At 53.4% G+C, this 13920-nt stretch overlaps 5 protein-coding genes across 5 annotated transcripts; 1 reads left to right on the plus strand and 4 right to left on the minus strand.

Moving 5' to 3' along the window:
- Nucleotides 1-1898: 1898 nt before the first annotated feature.
- Nucleotides 1899-3029, minus strand: PG985_009279 (uncharacterized protein; the record flags this gene model as incomplete). Its single annotated transcript, XM_066829047.1, has 1 exon — nt 1899-3029. The coding sequence occupies one exon, from the start codon at nt 3027-3029 to the stop codon at nt 1899-1901; it is 1131 nt and encodes a 376-aa protein (XP_066683959.1).
- Nucleotides 3030-4359: 1330 nt separating this feature from the next.
- Nucleotides 4360-5439, minus strand: PG985_009280 (SPFH domain family protein; the record flags this gene model as incomplete). The annotated part of the gene is made up of 1 exon (XM_066829048.1): nt 4360-5439. One exon carries the CDS (start codon nt 5437-5439, stop codon nt 4360-4362), a length of 1080 nt encoding a protein of 359 aa, XP_066683960.1.
- A 2865-nt stretch (nt 5440-8304) lies between these two features.
- Nucleotides 8305-9078, minus strand: PG985_009281 (uncharacterized protein; the record flags this gene model as incomplete). Its single annotated transcript, XM_066829049.1, has 1 exon — nt 8305-9078. The coding sequence occupies one exon, from the start codon at nt 9076-9078 to the stop codon at nt 8305-8307; it is 774 nt and encodes a 257-aa protein (XP_066683961.1).
- Nucleotides 9079-10405: 1327 nt separating this feature from the next.
- On the plus strand, nt 10406-10935 carry PG985_009282 (uncharacterized protein; the record flags this gene model as incomplete). The annotated part of the gene is made up of 2 exons (XM_066829050.1): nt 10406-10469; nt 10496-10935. The coding sequence occupies 2 exons, from the start codon at nt 10406-10408 to the stop codon at nt 10933-10935; spliced, it is 504 nt and encodes a 167-aa protein (XP_066683962.1).
- Nucleotides 10936-11582: 647 nt separating this feature from the next.
- On the minus strand, nt 11583-13569 carry PG985_009283 (ATP-dependent rRNA helicase SPB4; the record flags this gene model as incomplete). Its single annotated transcript, XM_066829051.1, has 2 exons — nt 11583-13366; nt 13431-13569. 2 exons carry the CDS (start codon nt 13567-13569, stop codon nt 11583-11585), a joined length of 1923 nt encoding a protein of 640 aa, XP_066683963.1.
- Between the last annotated feature and the right edge of the window lie 351 nt (nt 13570-13920).

The following is a 13920-nucleotide window of genomic DNA, read 5'->3' on the forward strand; positions in this document are numbered from 1 at the left end:
GCCGCCACCGCCAAAACCCACCAAATTCCTGGCCCTACGGCCGGGCCCGGGAGCACCCACAAGAAGGCGCCAAGCCCACTGAGACCCTGGCAAATTTTGGACCAGTAGTCCACCCAAGAGGGGACCACGGAGGCCCAACAACAGCTTCCAATGTCGAATTCGACATTGTTTCTTCTTCTCCTTCGTCGTCGTTGCTGTTGTTGCTATTGTTGATATCGTTGTTGTTGGTGCTGCTGCTGCTGCTGTTGTTGTTGCTGCTGCTGTTATTGTTGCTGCTGTGGTTGTTGTTGTTGTTGCTGTCGTCGTCGTCGACGGCGGTACTCGTCTCTCATACATGGGGAAGAACAGAGAAACAGAACGTACCCGAAGCCGGGCGCCGCACCATCAGACTGCGACGTGCAATGCAGCACATCGCATTGCTCCTGCCGTGTTATGGAATCGCCAGGTGCGCGAAAGAGCGCCTTCGTTTGCGGCAGGCCTGAGTTCCATGGGAAAGCAGACCCTTCGGTCCATAGCGAGTGTCTGTTGCGCTTACTCTACGCATTCTTCCGCAGCCAGCGGGTAGACGTCATTGTGGTTATCCCATCCCGGAAGCTAGACCGATTGCAAGCATTGTAAAAGTCGCAGCGCCCTTCACAATGTGCTCATAAAGATGCGTATAGATCGTCTACTTGACATTTACTTAACAAGTGTTCACGGGTCGTTGGAAGAAGCACAGAACTTGCTTGGTTATATTCTTTCCTGATACCCCTAATAAACCCACTGCAGAAGAGTTTTCGGCGCTTCAGCTTACACAGCTGGTACTGTATGCATATCAAAAGAAGAGTCTGATTCCAAATAGTGTTTTTTGGGCAGTCAGAAGCTACTAGAGTTGTGTGCGCTAGGTATTAGCCATGCACAGGAGGTTTTGCCTCCAGCGAGCCCCTTTAAATACTTGCTTGAAGCTTCTTTAACCTTTCCAAAAACTGACGCCAGCTATCCAACTGAATGAACTATTTAATCAGGAGAGTCCTTTGAAGGCTTATCCCCTATGCCCGGTGCAGCACGTTGGGTGACCATTTCACCTAGTCAGCCCTCGGTGTAAGTCAGGCAGGCATATATCTATTCAGCAGTCATTCGCCGCATGCTCTTTGGCTTGGACACACGTGTGCCCAACTATAGAAAGATACAGGGCCTTTAACTCCATAGTTTTCAGTGAGAATAGCTGGCATGGACAGAAAGCTGTTGAGTTGATGTCTCCGGCCCCTGTCTTGTTCCCCCTTCTCCCTTTTTTCCCTCGAGTCACTATCATAAGCCATACAACGACGCCGTAGTCATTAAAGTTCTAGGAATCTAAACAAAACACCGTATGGGCGGCATTATGACATGTGCGTATCGACATACGGCGTGATTTTCAACCGTTCGTCGCCGCATCTCCGTCAATTGTCGCACGGTCGGGCACTCTTGGGTTCTCAGCCAAGCCCGCCCGCTTAAAGACAACTTACAAAGTAGTGGCCGAGTAGCGCAGAGAAATACCTGTACACGAATCCTGGAGAAATAGAAATACTTGTTTAGTTAAATAAATATGCACATCAAAAGGTTAGAATGAAACTTTTGAAGTACTCAATTACCTGCAAATGCACCTGATCACCCAAAAACACTTTGGGAAGTGAATAACTCGGATATTGGACAGGATTACTTGTATGGATTTGGAACCAAGTAGTGTGCGTTACAGTGTCGTTGCAGATATATTTGCCCAGTATTTTCTCCCATGCTGCTGAATTGACAATCTGCAGATTGGTCCCCGAAGAGACTGTGTACTCGGTCCACCCGGTTCTATTGATTCTAGCAAGCCGTCTACCTATTTCTAATGTCATGTGCCGCGATCCTGGCCAGACCATTCAATACGATGGACATCTTCAAACTTGAACCGGCGAGAATTCACCTCCATCAGTCATATATGTGACCAAATGCAGATCGGGACGGTTGAGATCTTTGGCTGCCTGTAAAACCATCTGGTAAGTGTTGTAATAGGAGGGCTGGTCGTATCTGCGGTTTGGAGAGTGCCAGTTGTACTGGGTTTGCCATGCTTTGTAGGGCCAATCTCCCGTCAGAATGTGTTGCCATTTGGGCAGAGAACGTTGAGTAGCAGTACCCAAGTCTCTGCAGCAGATGAAGCGTACATGGACCTTGCGGCCAACTACTTCTACGTGGTACCCCAAGTAGCTACGGCACTTGCCACACATGAGAAGGTCGTTCAAGATACCACCTTTGGCACTGTCCCAACCGAGGCCCTTGTCACGATACCACCGCCCGCTGGGAAGGAATGTGATACGCATCGATACGGAAGTGAGATGTTCGTTGTCCCGTATCCTGACGCGTCCCAAACGCACCGCCTGATGAGAACAAGCGCGGGCCGTGGTAGAGGGCCAAAAGGTTTGCCGCGCATCTATGACATACATCATCTCCTGCTTCTGCAGAAAGGTGCCGTCTTTGAAATATATCTCGCTCGACCAGTCACAGGGAACATCTCGGTGTATGGTGGACTTGATAACGGAAGTGCCACGACACGATATCTCCGAAATGAAGGCGAGTTTGACCTTGGGGTCTAGCTTCCGGCGCGCGCAATCCAAATGATAGAACGCGAGATGGTAAGGTATGGCGTCATGGATTGGCTGCAGGGTCGTGATCGAACCAGTATCGAAAGGCAGTTCTGACATGAATAGCGGACTCTTGCCGGCACTGGCTACTGGCTTCAATTCGACCTCATCCTCTTCTGTAGGCTTTACTGGTGCGTAACCGGCAGCTGGAGTCCTGCTCCAGGCGACATGACGCAGGATGAATTCAGTGACAGACAAGCCCCGTGGCTTTTTCGGGAGGAGGCTTGGGTTGTGACGAATGGGCTTTCGCAGAGGATTGTGCTGGTTACAGCCTTGGTGGCAGTAGCAGACGCAGGGCGATTGACCCTGCCAAGGTCCATCACGCTGGTCGTCAGCAAAGATCATTGTACTTGAAGATTCGAGGCTCATAGACTCGTCGGATAAAGGCATCGTGTCTATTGCCAAGCGTAGTGAAGTGAGAGGCCTGGTAGTAAGTAGTTGGGTTACTGGGTGAGTGGAAGGGACTATATGTAAGTAGGAATTGCTGGCTTGGCGCCTGGGCAATGCGCAATTATATGACATTGCATACTGGCCGTGTACGTCGTATCTACTTGCCATATTAAGTTCACACCTTTGAGACCATCTCCGCTGAACAGAAGCGTCCATCGAACCCAATTTAGGCGTGGTCCAAGCCTGGGCTAAATCCGAGTAATAAATGTGGTGTGGATAATGCATTGCTTGCGTACCGATGTCTGGTGTTTGAAGTCTGTTGAACAATCCTTGATGCAGGTTGCGCCGCAAAGTCAGGAGTAGACATGAATATACCCTCTACCGAATTGTCGCTTGTGTATGTGGCCATGGCCTTAATCTCGTCTGTAAATACATAAGGTACCCTTCTCAATTCATTCGGTCAGTCTTGCTCGCCTCGCTTGTCCCGACTGCATTCTTGGTTGCTTGGCGGCTAACATGAACCGAGCAATTATACGCTATTAACTCTTAGCATACATCGAAAAGAACCGCCATATTCTAGAATCTGCTCATATTTCTTATGACTAAGTGTATACACTCAAGGCAACTCGCCTCCGCTTCCCAGATCGACAGATGGAGGTCAGTACGGTTGACTCGCCGGTAGGAGTCGCCCCCTCCTCCCCTCCCGTGATGGGCCGGCCAGCGGTGTACAGCGGCGCCATCAGGCGGCTCGGTCCGCCAACGAGACACCGGTGGCGGTTTCGGCGGTTTCGGCGGCCCAAGAACATGCTCAAATGCCTTGTGATCAATTGCAGCGCTATCATCTGTTACTGGGACCACCCCAGCTCATTCCGCACGTACAGGGAGAGCTCGCTCTGGATGTCTCCGTAGATGAGATGGCCGAGTGATGGGGAGTGGTGTGGCTTAGCCCACCTATTTATGAATTTCTTTAGTTAGTTGTTAATTGGCTTTTAGCTGAATACATCATCACATTGCCCCAAAATTGGAAACACTCTACACAATTAGGGGCATCTACGAGTCGAGACGTATAAACAACAGAATTTCTCACGTAGATAGCCATGAACGATGACGAACGTGCAGTATTCATGAATCAATTCAAAACACAGTAATATCATTAGGTAGTGACTATGTACATAAGTCAAAGCAATAAGCGATTGGGGTATCCTCAAGTCCATCCTCCAAGCATGTCCGGTTCGCATGTAATCGTCAGTCAATCCATCCATTCATCACCAAGGGGTATTTAGCAAAACCAGTCATTGGCTCCTTTCCTTTCCAGATACCTCCGTATCTCTTAGATGTTCTCGACGACGCGGGCGTTCATGGCGTCCTGGAACGCCTTGTCTCCGCCAAAGGGGTTGTCGCCCGAACTCGACTCGCCAAAGTCCTGGTGACCCTCGTTGCTGGCGAGCGCCGCGTTGAGGGCGTTGGCCGGGATGTTCTGGGAGGCGCCGGGCAGGAAGATGACCTTGGAGTTGGCGCTCTTGGCCATGGCTTGCATGGCCTCGAGGTAGCGGATCTGCATGGCCGGGGCGCTGCTCAGGATGTCGGCGGCCTGGCGCATCAGCTTGGCCGACTCGACCTCGGCCTTGGCGGCGATGATCTTGGATTCACCAATGCGCTTGCTCTGCGCGGCCATGGACAGCGACTCCTGCAGCTCCTGGGAGAAGATGATATCCTTGATCAGCATGCTCTCGACCTGCACACCCCAGCCGCCGGCGACGTCCTCGATGATCTCGCTAATGCTTTGAGCGATCTCCTCGCGGCGCTCAATGACGTCCTGCAGGATGCGGGCACCGACGACATGGCGCAGTGTCGTCTGGGTACGCTCTATGAGGGCCTGTTTGACGTTGGCGATGCCGAAGGCGGCCTTGTGGGGGGAGATGATGTGGTAGTAGATGACCGAGGTCAGGTGGACCGTCACGTTGTCCTTGGTCATGCACGTCTGGCGAGGGACCTCGACAATCTGGATCTTGACGTCGACCTGCACCAGGCGCTCCGACATGGGGTTGATCTTGGTGAGGCCCGGGTCGACGGCCTTGTAGAACTTGCCGAACTTGGTGACCAGACCCACGTTGCCCTGGTGGACCTGCTTGTAGGGGTTGGGGCAGCAGATGCAGCACGGGATGGCGCCGAGGGTGCCGACGCAGGCGCCGAAGGCATTGACCATGGATCCGTACCAGCCCTCCGGGTTGGCGTCGTCGCCGACGATGGAGGCATAGCTGGCCTGCAGGTCGCGGGGTCGTGGGGGCTCGACCACGGTGCTCATGTTTTGGTGTGGGCGGAAACCCCCGGATGTTGCCGTCGAGCTGCCGGTGCCAGCTCCATTGGTGGCATGGCCCTTGGCTGTGGTGGTTGCGGGTTGGTGTTCCATTGTGGAGGTGTTTGATGTGTCACTCATAAGAATGGGTTTGATGATGAAGTATTGAGATCGATTCCTTGCAGTAATGGTTGATCGATTGATGTAATGCAATAATATGGAAAAATCACGTTGTTCAAGGCGGGCTGCGGGTGTTTTAAGTATTCGCTGGTGAGTTGAGTAAGTCGAGGAGGACGGCGACGGGAACAGCTAGAGTGGAGCTTGTGGAACCATCTGAACGCAAGGTACTGCGGGGAAACAGCATGGGGCTGTGTTTATTTAGTAAGAGGCACTTTTCTACTTTGGGTACAGATGTCCCCAAGTAGACGAGGCACACGATCAATGGGCAGTCACTACAGTACTCGTCTTCAATTTTGCGCCATTGACTTTCATGCTGGGAGCGATTGTCTCACATGCCGTTAGGCATAAAAGGGACACAGCGCAACGCTCCTGTGTACCTCGGAGATTTTGCTTGGTGAATCCTTCCGGGCAATTGCGCTTTTGGCTACTTCGTGGCGCTTGCGCTCCTTTGAGGCGTTTTGATCTGGAAATTCCGTGTAAGTCTGTTGACGAGGTATCCTGGGCAATTGGAATTGGAGCTAGTCGGGTCGTTAAATGTCTGCCTAATGAGGCACTGTTTCTCGTGCCGTATTTGGCGCTTTCTACTGGCTTTCAGCTCAGATACGATGCACGCGAGATGACGAAAAGTTCCTTCTGGGAATGTGGTTGTCATGGATATTGGCTTGGGACTTGGGACTGCTTGACGGATGTTGCATGGCCAACGATGGGCAGTTCCGACCAATCAGAACCCTTCAAGACTCTGCGCCTGCAAGGATGATTTGACAGGCGTTGGACATTTTCGCCAAGATCTTCGAACGGCTCAATCGGCAAGCTCCCAAGCACCAAGGGTCTAGTTAAGGTCGGCTGACTATGGTTCTTCTAGCCGAGACAAATATTGTCAATTAGCACTGCATTCCGCGCCCGGCCCATATGGTATGTAGCTGTATGGGCTGATTCGGTTGCACGAATTACACCTGCTTCTTTCCTGCAATGACGCCACCCGGACGTGGACCCCTTACCACTGCAAAGGACGTCGTACGGCGATTCCAGATAGACGAAATCATCTGACGGCATCAATTTGCGAATGAGCGAATATTCGCAAACCCCAGACAGACAGACAGACAGACTACCTGATAGTGGCCGTGCACAATCGTCATGCACCGTTGGCGATCTGCTGCCTGGAAACTTTCCAGAAGCCTTCCATTTTGGTAGAGGTCAGAAAAGATGAGCTAATGGACTCAGCCCGCCAGATTCCTCCAAATTCATATTTCCAAATTCACCAATGCCTCCGCCACCCCTTGGAGGAGAAGAATTCTACATCTTCTGGAAAATACCAAGAGCAACAGGCTGACAGGTGACAGGCAAGCTCATGTCAGCCCGAGCAGATATTCGAGGCTGGGGCGCGATTAGGGAATGGTGGCAGTTGAGATGCTAGTGTGATGGATCTCTTCAGCGTGCTCCGCCACCTTTCGGCACAATTGACTTACTACGCCGTACACGTCGGCCAGAGTCGGCGTCTACTAGTGCCCAGTGTCTTTTAGGGGCCTTCCCGATCGTCGGGCGAGGTCCACCTCCGCCCTTTCAGGAAGAGGCGAAGAGCGAAGAAGATGGATTGGGAGATTGGGCTGGTAAATGGCAACTAGAGTCGCCGACTCGGCGATCTAATACGGCCTTGCCCCGCCATGCACCGCCGGCCGGCCCGTATTTTGCTGACAGGTTCCCACCTCCGCACTGCCCCGGCCTGTCAGGTGACCCCGGAGGCTGCAAATCGGTGCTCTTGGCCGTGTGCTGTCGGTTGCTACTCCGTGAAGGAATGACGTCGAGCCAGTCTGCTTACTGGAACCGACCAGGCATAGCCCACTGAACCACGGGACTGAATTCAGGCTGATCGGCATGGCTTCTGGAAAACCTTTGCTGGCCGTCACAGTCCGATCTTTCTTCGCCTCAAGCGCCAGGGGAGGCGCTCGTCTCTGCATACGGTTGACTACCTATACCATGATAGACGACGTTCGAGATGGCCAACCAGGTTGTGTCCGATGATGTCAGCTGTGGAATCTGACACATTAGAAGCATGCCTTTCTTGTGCACGAAAGGTTATCCTGAACTCTTACCAACTACCTGGTAGAGGCCTAGTTGTTCAAGGTGTCGCATCTTAATTTCTCGTGGATGATTTGCTGAGAAGTTTGGTTTTCCATTTTATTTTCCATTTCAACGCCCCTTTTTTTCATTTACCCCCTGTCCAATATCGCCCGGAGGATCCTCATCCTTGGGCAGCCCACTCCGCCAACCCGGCTCCGCAATTCGCTAAAAATACACGCCATTATGCCTTGACTGTGCCCGAGGGCTAGGGATGCAATAAAGAGTTGTCCGAGGCCCTTTACCCTATCCCGGGAATGTCATCTGCTAAATTTCCTATATTGCAGGGAGTAATGAAATTGTAGACCATCATGTCTCAGCGCCTCTACCTTCGGCCATGTAGTGGCTATGAAGCAAGAGTTAGATGATATTTCGAAATCGTATGGTGTCCTTTGAATCATCGCGATCAGTTCATGGTCACATCTGATTCCCACGAAATGCCATCGCCGCACCCACGTACGGTAACGGGAGAGCTAATGGGGCAAGTAAATCAGTGATATATGTATATCACGAGCCTGAGATTGTTCCCTCCTTTGGCTGGGACACATTCTTGACTCGGCGGCTAAGTGAATGCTGTCAATACTGTATCGATAACCGAAGAGGAGCGATACGAAGGTCGTACTAGTTCCCGGTGTGCGAATAGGTCCGTCCTTGTGTAGCCGCAAAATCGAACAAAGACATCAACTAGAAAATTGGCCGGTCGTTGCAGAACTTCTTTCTTGGGGCGGTGGTGGGTTTAGTTTTCTTCTTTTCCTCCCGTCTCGGCGGCAGTGCGGCGGGCGCGGACCGTATTGAGCCGGCCTGGGACGAGGTCGAAACAGGCGAGGAGCAGGTGCGCGACGAGGGCCGGAAAGATGGAGAGGGATACGCCGCATGAGAGGCGAAGGGGGTCTGCCTGTTGCAGGGGAGCCTAGGAGACACCTCCCGGGTATGTATAGACAGCTGCTGTTTCGGCAGCTGCGTGTGACAGGAGGCACAGATACCCAGGGGGCCCTGGTTCCCGTTCTTGCCCTCGCGGGCGCTGCCACTATTACGGCCTCCTACGTTGTCCCAGCCGCCGCCGCCGCCGCCGATGCCGCCCTTGACCCAGCCGCCAAGCCGTTTGACCGCCCCGAACAGACGATGGCCGTAATGCCTGAATAGGCGACCACCGTGGTGGAGAACCCGGGCGACTAGTGCGAGTAGAACGAGATATCTGAACCAGCGGGCCCAGAATCCTGATGTCGAGGTGAAGGCCTTGAAAAGTTCCAGTTGAGACCCAACGCCCTGGCTCAGCAGCTCTCGCCCTTCTGCCCAAGCAAAGGAGCTGGTGATGGAGCTAGGGTTGGGGTTAGGCTTGTTGGGACTTGGGCTGGAACTGGGCCGAGTCGGCGTAGTTGGCGCCGTTGGGTTGGGGCGGGTGGCTGGCTCGGTTGGGCTGGGCTTTCTGCTCCGGGCCATAACGGTCGAGTTTGACATCTTCTATTATTGTTCCTTTTTCCTTCTTTTCCTGCTCCAGACAAGGAGCAGGCCCGCAAGGGGGGAAAACGAGGGGGTTGGGTTTTTGGATGAAGGAGAGACGAGGAGCAGGAGGCAGGAGAGAGAAAGAGGAAGAGAGAGGGGAGGATTGCATGTCCGCCATGACCGTCGCCGTCGCAACAACCCCACTACTTCTTCACCGCCGATCACTTGGCCCACCTCGTACCAATAATTCACCTGCGAGGGCAGACCATATGAGCATATGGGCCCAATCACAATCCCCTGATATTAATATCGACTTCATTTCCTTCGTTTCCGTTTCCTTTCTTGTTCGGGTTCGTCCTTATTACCACAGTCATCTGCGTCATTATGCTCGTATTCTCTTGCCCCAGCTCCGTGTCTAGGCACGGATGGGGAAAGAGGAGGAGGAGGGTCATGGGGAGAATGGAGGGATGCGGCATTCTATCCTCGTCGCCGCGCCGCCCATTCCCACATCTCCGACCCACAGCCGGCCGGTCCGGAACCAGCCACATGAATGTGGTAAAAGTGGGAGAGCCGCCGACTCTTTGGTTCACCCGGGACTGATGGTCCGTCTGGAACGGTGACGTCTAACCTGAAGGACTCGGATCCGGAAACTCGTTGCCTCCTTTGACGTGTACGCGGATGCTCACTATGCCCATGTTCGCCACCGAACCTCCAGGTACCGTTCGTCGGGTGGAATATCGTGATTGGATTACCTCAACATGTTTTCTAGGAAAAGCGGTTCTTTCATGACGCCTCGGCTCCATCTATTTGCAACTTCTCCCAGGCGCAACACTTAGAGCTTATAGCATCATCTTGTACAACTCTACCAAAGGCTTGTGTAACTCTGGCATAGTACAAAACTGGAGTGGGATAATACTGGCATGGAATAATACTGACCAGGCATAGTACCTGGAGCAACTACATAGAAATGCGAAGAGCAACTACCTTACCAAACTCCCGCTACGGACAGGGACAGCCTGTGAAGGAAGGAGCTCTTTCTCACGCACGCTAAGAAATGCTGTCGCGGTAGGAGCAATGCATCATATTCCACGCCACCTTCTTGTCAACGGGGAGGACCTACGTCGACTTTGAGGATTGATTTCTTCTACAATCAACTGCGAATCGCACTTGGAACTGCTTGAGAACTTCTAACCCGATTTCATTACCTCAACTATCACTGTTAGAATACATTAATATCGTTCTACTTCTCCTCTTCTTCCGGCTCGTATGAGGGAGCCAGACGACGACGACGACAAGAAGTAGAACAAGAACAAGAAGAAGCGGCGGCAGCAGTAACAGCACGATGCCGAATGTGACATACGACGGCAAGGACGCCCCCTGGTTTCGGACGGCAGCGTGCACTATTGGTACGAGTTTACTGCTGCCCCTGCAGCCGTTTGTATCGTTATTTCTTACATTGTAAAAACGATCCGCTGGATCGTTTCCTTCTTCTTGAAGCGCAAGGAGAAGGAGAAGGAGCCCGCCGAGAAGGGCGAGGACGGCGACGGCGGCGACGGCGGCGAGCGCCGCAAGAAGGGCGAGAAGGTCGACCAAGGACCCCCTGGCCGCTGCCTTTGCTGTGCCGCTCGGCGGTACCGGGATTTCTTCGGCCTGCCCTTGTTCCCGTCGGCCTCATCTTGGCTGTGCCCGTCAGCATCATACTGGCTGTCCCCGTCATTGTCATCGCTGCCACAGATAATATGGACACGCCTGTCGGCCGAACCGCCCGCTCCCCGCTTCTCCTCCTTTTCTAAAAAGAAGAAGGCGGCGGCGGCAGCGGCAGCAGCGGCAACGACAGAGCCGCAGCCGCAGCCGCAGCCGAAGGAGCGATGACGTGCACCGTTAGGAAGAAGAAGAGGCACTGAATGTTCTGTTCCGAGTGTACGATCAGACGACGAGGACGAAGCAGAGTTAGCGCATCGCCACCCCTCACCTCTTAAGACATGCCTACCCGCCGACCGAGCTGGAACTGCGCCGACGCCGAACGGAAGCTGGCTTAGCCGGAGCGTGCGTACAGCCTTGGAGACGGTGTCAGGGTCCTGACTATGGTGTATTATACGTACCCTATGTATATAGACATATTCTTCATAGGCGTGTGCGACAGGGCCTTTCCTCCCTCATGTAACAACGCATCTCAATACACACCCGTATAGAAGATATATGTCAAACTGTCTGACTTCACAGAAGTGCCTAAATGCCAGTTTGATGCCGTAGCGAGCTCGTCGGCTGAGAGGTTTCGATTGCACCCGGAGGATCCGATGCACAATTCAGGGGCTACTACTTGAGTTTAGGTACGGGGAGAACTATATAAAATACGTGGGAAACTATATAAATTCTAGTTTAAATATAGCAAGAACAACTTTCTATTATGGATATGTCTTCTCGCAAAGCAGAGTACCACCCATTTGTAATCATAGGAGGCTTTACACAATAAAGTGTGTAATTTGATCTATTAATTCGAGAGATTTGATACATAGTCTCTAGTCGAACCCGTTAAACTCACCATCACCCTTGCCATCACCAGCTGCCGCCGCCTCGGCAGCGAACTTTTCTTGATTCTGGCGTCGGATCTGAGCCAGCAGCTCGTCGAGCTCACGCGCCTTTAGTTTCTCCTCCTCCGTCATGGTGCTCAACGTCTTGGCGTCCTTCTTCTTGCGGCGTTTCTCCTGGCGGACGGACCGGACGCCTTCCTGCTCGTGCTTGCCGCTCCATGCCTCGGCGTTGCGCTTGCGCTTGGACTTAAACGCCTCAGCCTTTTCGGCGTCGGCCTCGGGGTCCTCAGCCTCCATCGCGGCCCGCCGCGCCTTTTCGCGCGTCTTGTCCTTGTACTCGTAGGCGTCCCAGTCCATCGTGACACCCAACCTCTTGTCGCCATTGAACGACTTGAGCTCGGGCATCTTAGGTAGCCTCAGCAGTCCCCAGCCACGGCCCAACTGCGTCCAGTCCAGATCCTCGATACGGAAGATAGAGCTGGCTTGGTGCTTCCCGTAACTGCGGATAAAGGAGGGAAAGGCGCGTTGGGCCTTTTCGTGGAGCGCGCGATCTTCCTTGACCAGAGCCCGGATCTTCTCGGTGACTGCAGAGGCTTCCGCATCGCTGACCTCGATTTCAGGGTGCAACAACGGCGTGATTGGCGTCTTCCGGATGTCCAGGAACTGTACATAGTCCTCCTCCTTTCCGGGATGGAGGAAAACTACGGCGAGACCTCGTCTCCCTGCACGACCCGCTCGTCCAGCTCGGTGAATGAAGACCTTGACGTCTGACGGGGGATCCAATTGCACACTCAGGTCGACTTGAGGGATATCGATACCTCTCGCCGCAACATCCGTCGTAAGAAGAATGATAGGCTGGGATGAAGTTTGGAACTTGTCGAAATTTCGCTTGCGCACCTGAGGCTGGTGCTTGCCGTGTAAAGGCACGAGCTGGTAGCCCTCGGGGAGCAACGGTGGTAGCACGTGCTGGAAGTAATCGACTGCAGCGCACGTTGATAGGAAGATGATAGTCTTTTGCGGCCGTTGTTCTAGCTTGTCCAAGATCTGTACGAGCGCTGGTAGTTTGCGGCTGGCGGGAGTAACCAGGTATGTCATCTGTAACGACGCGGGTGTGCGCCTGTCCTCAATGATGCCGCCGGTCTTCAAGCTCTTGACCGTGACTGACACGCGCACGGGGTTTCGCAATCCTACGCGGATGATCTCTGACACGGCCTCGCTAATACTGGCACTGAAAAGGCCGGTTCTCCTCTGCTTGGGCAGTCTAGCCAAGATCTTCTGGATATCGGGCTTGAAACCCAGATCGAGTAGGCGATCGCCCTCATCGAGCACGAGGCACTCGAAGGATGACTGGGGGCAATGGACATGGGGGCTCGAAAGGAGTTCTACCAGCCGGCCGGGGGTGGCAATGAGTATGTTCGGGCTGTGGCGGAGGAAGAAGGACAAATCCTGGGCGGGCGTGGTAGTGCCTCCGACGACGAGCTGGGGCAGGATGAAAGGCGTCGTGGTTGTAGGTCTCTTCTCGAAATCGTCCGAGAGGAAGGGTAGGAGCTCGGCGGAGGTGGTGTGGAAGGCAATCAGGTCGGTAAGGACCTTGTGGATTTGGCTCGCCAACTCGCGGGTCGGGGTGACGACGATGGCGGCGACATGATGGCGCTTCGTGGGTTCTTCGATGCGAAGCAGTCTCTGAATCAGTGGGATCAAAAATGCTAGTGTTTTTCCGGATCCCGTGACGGCTTCGACAACGACGTCCTTGTTGGTCAGAAACAGCGGTACTGGGGCATACAATGTCAGCGGTCTCCGAGGCAGGTTGGCGGCGCAGATGATGGCAGCACTTACGGACAGCAGCCTGCACCGGTGTCATTCGCGAAAAGCCGCTACTCGACACATATTCCAAAATCCAATCTGCTAGGGGTGGTGTCAGAGCATCCCAGGCTCTGACATCCTTCTTGGCTGGCGCCTTTGCTTCGGGTGCCATTGCGAGGTGGGTTTGGGTTTGGATGCGCTGCAATCTGCCGTGCGATGATGGATTGCGACAGCCAGCCTTCAAGTTCTGAACTTTTTTTTGTCGATAAGACTTTATCGGTCGTTATTTGGGTGGGGCAGGTGGTTCCACTCCACTACGCCGTAGTTTGACCCCGCGACCCGCTTAGGCCTAGGAATCCAGGGGTTTGAGGCCGGGGAGGGAGGTCGGAAACCTAGATGTTTTAAACGACAGGACTTGGGCGACCTGGCTGTATAGTTATTGACGACATATCTTTCTAGAATGCATTCAAGTGTATATCTCTTGCCTACCATAGGATTTGCCGATGCACCTCGACCAAGTATA

Source organism: Apiospora marii (genome assembly GCF_038362585.1).
Source record: "Apiospora marii strain CBS 49790 chromosome Unknown utg000005l_segment0_segment0, whole genome shotgun sequence".
NCBI lineage: Eukaryota > Fungi > Ascomycota > Sordariomycetes > Amphisphaeriales > Apiosporaceae > Apiospora > Apiospora marii.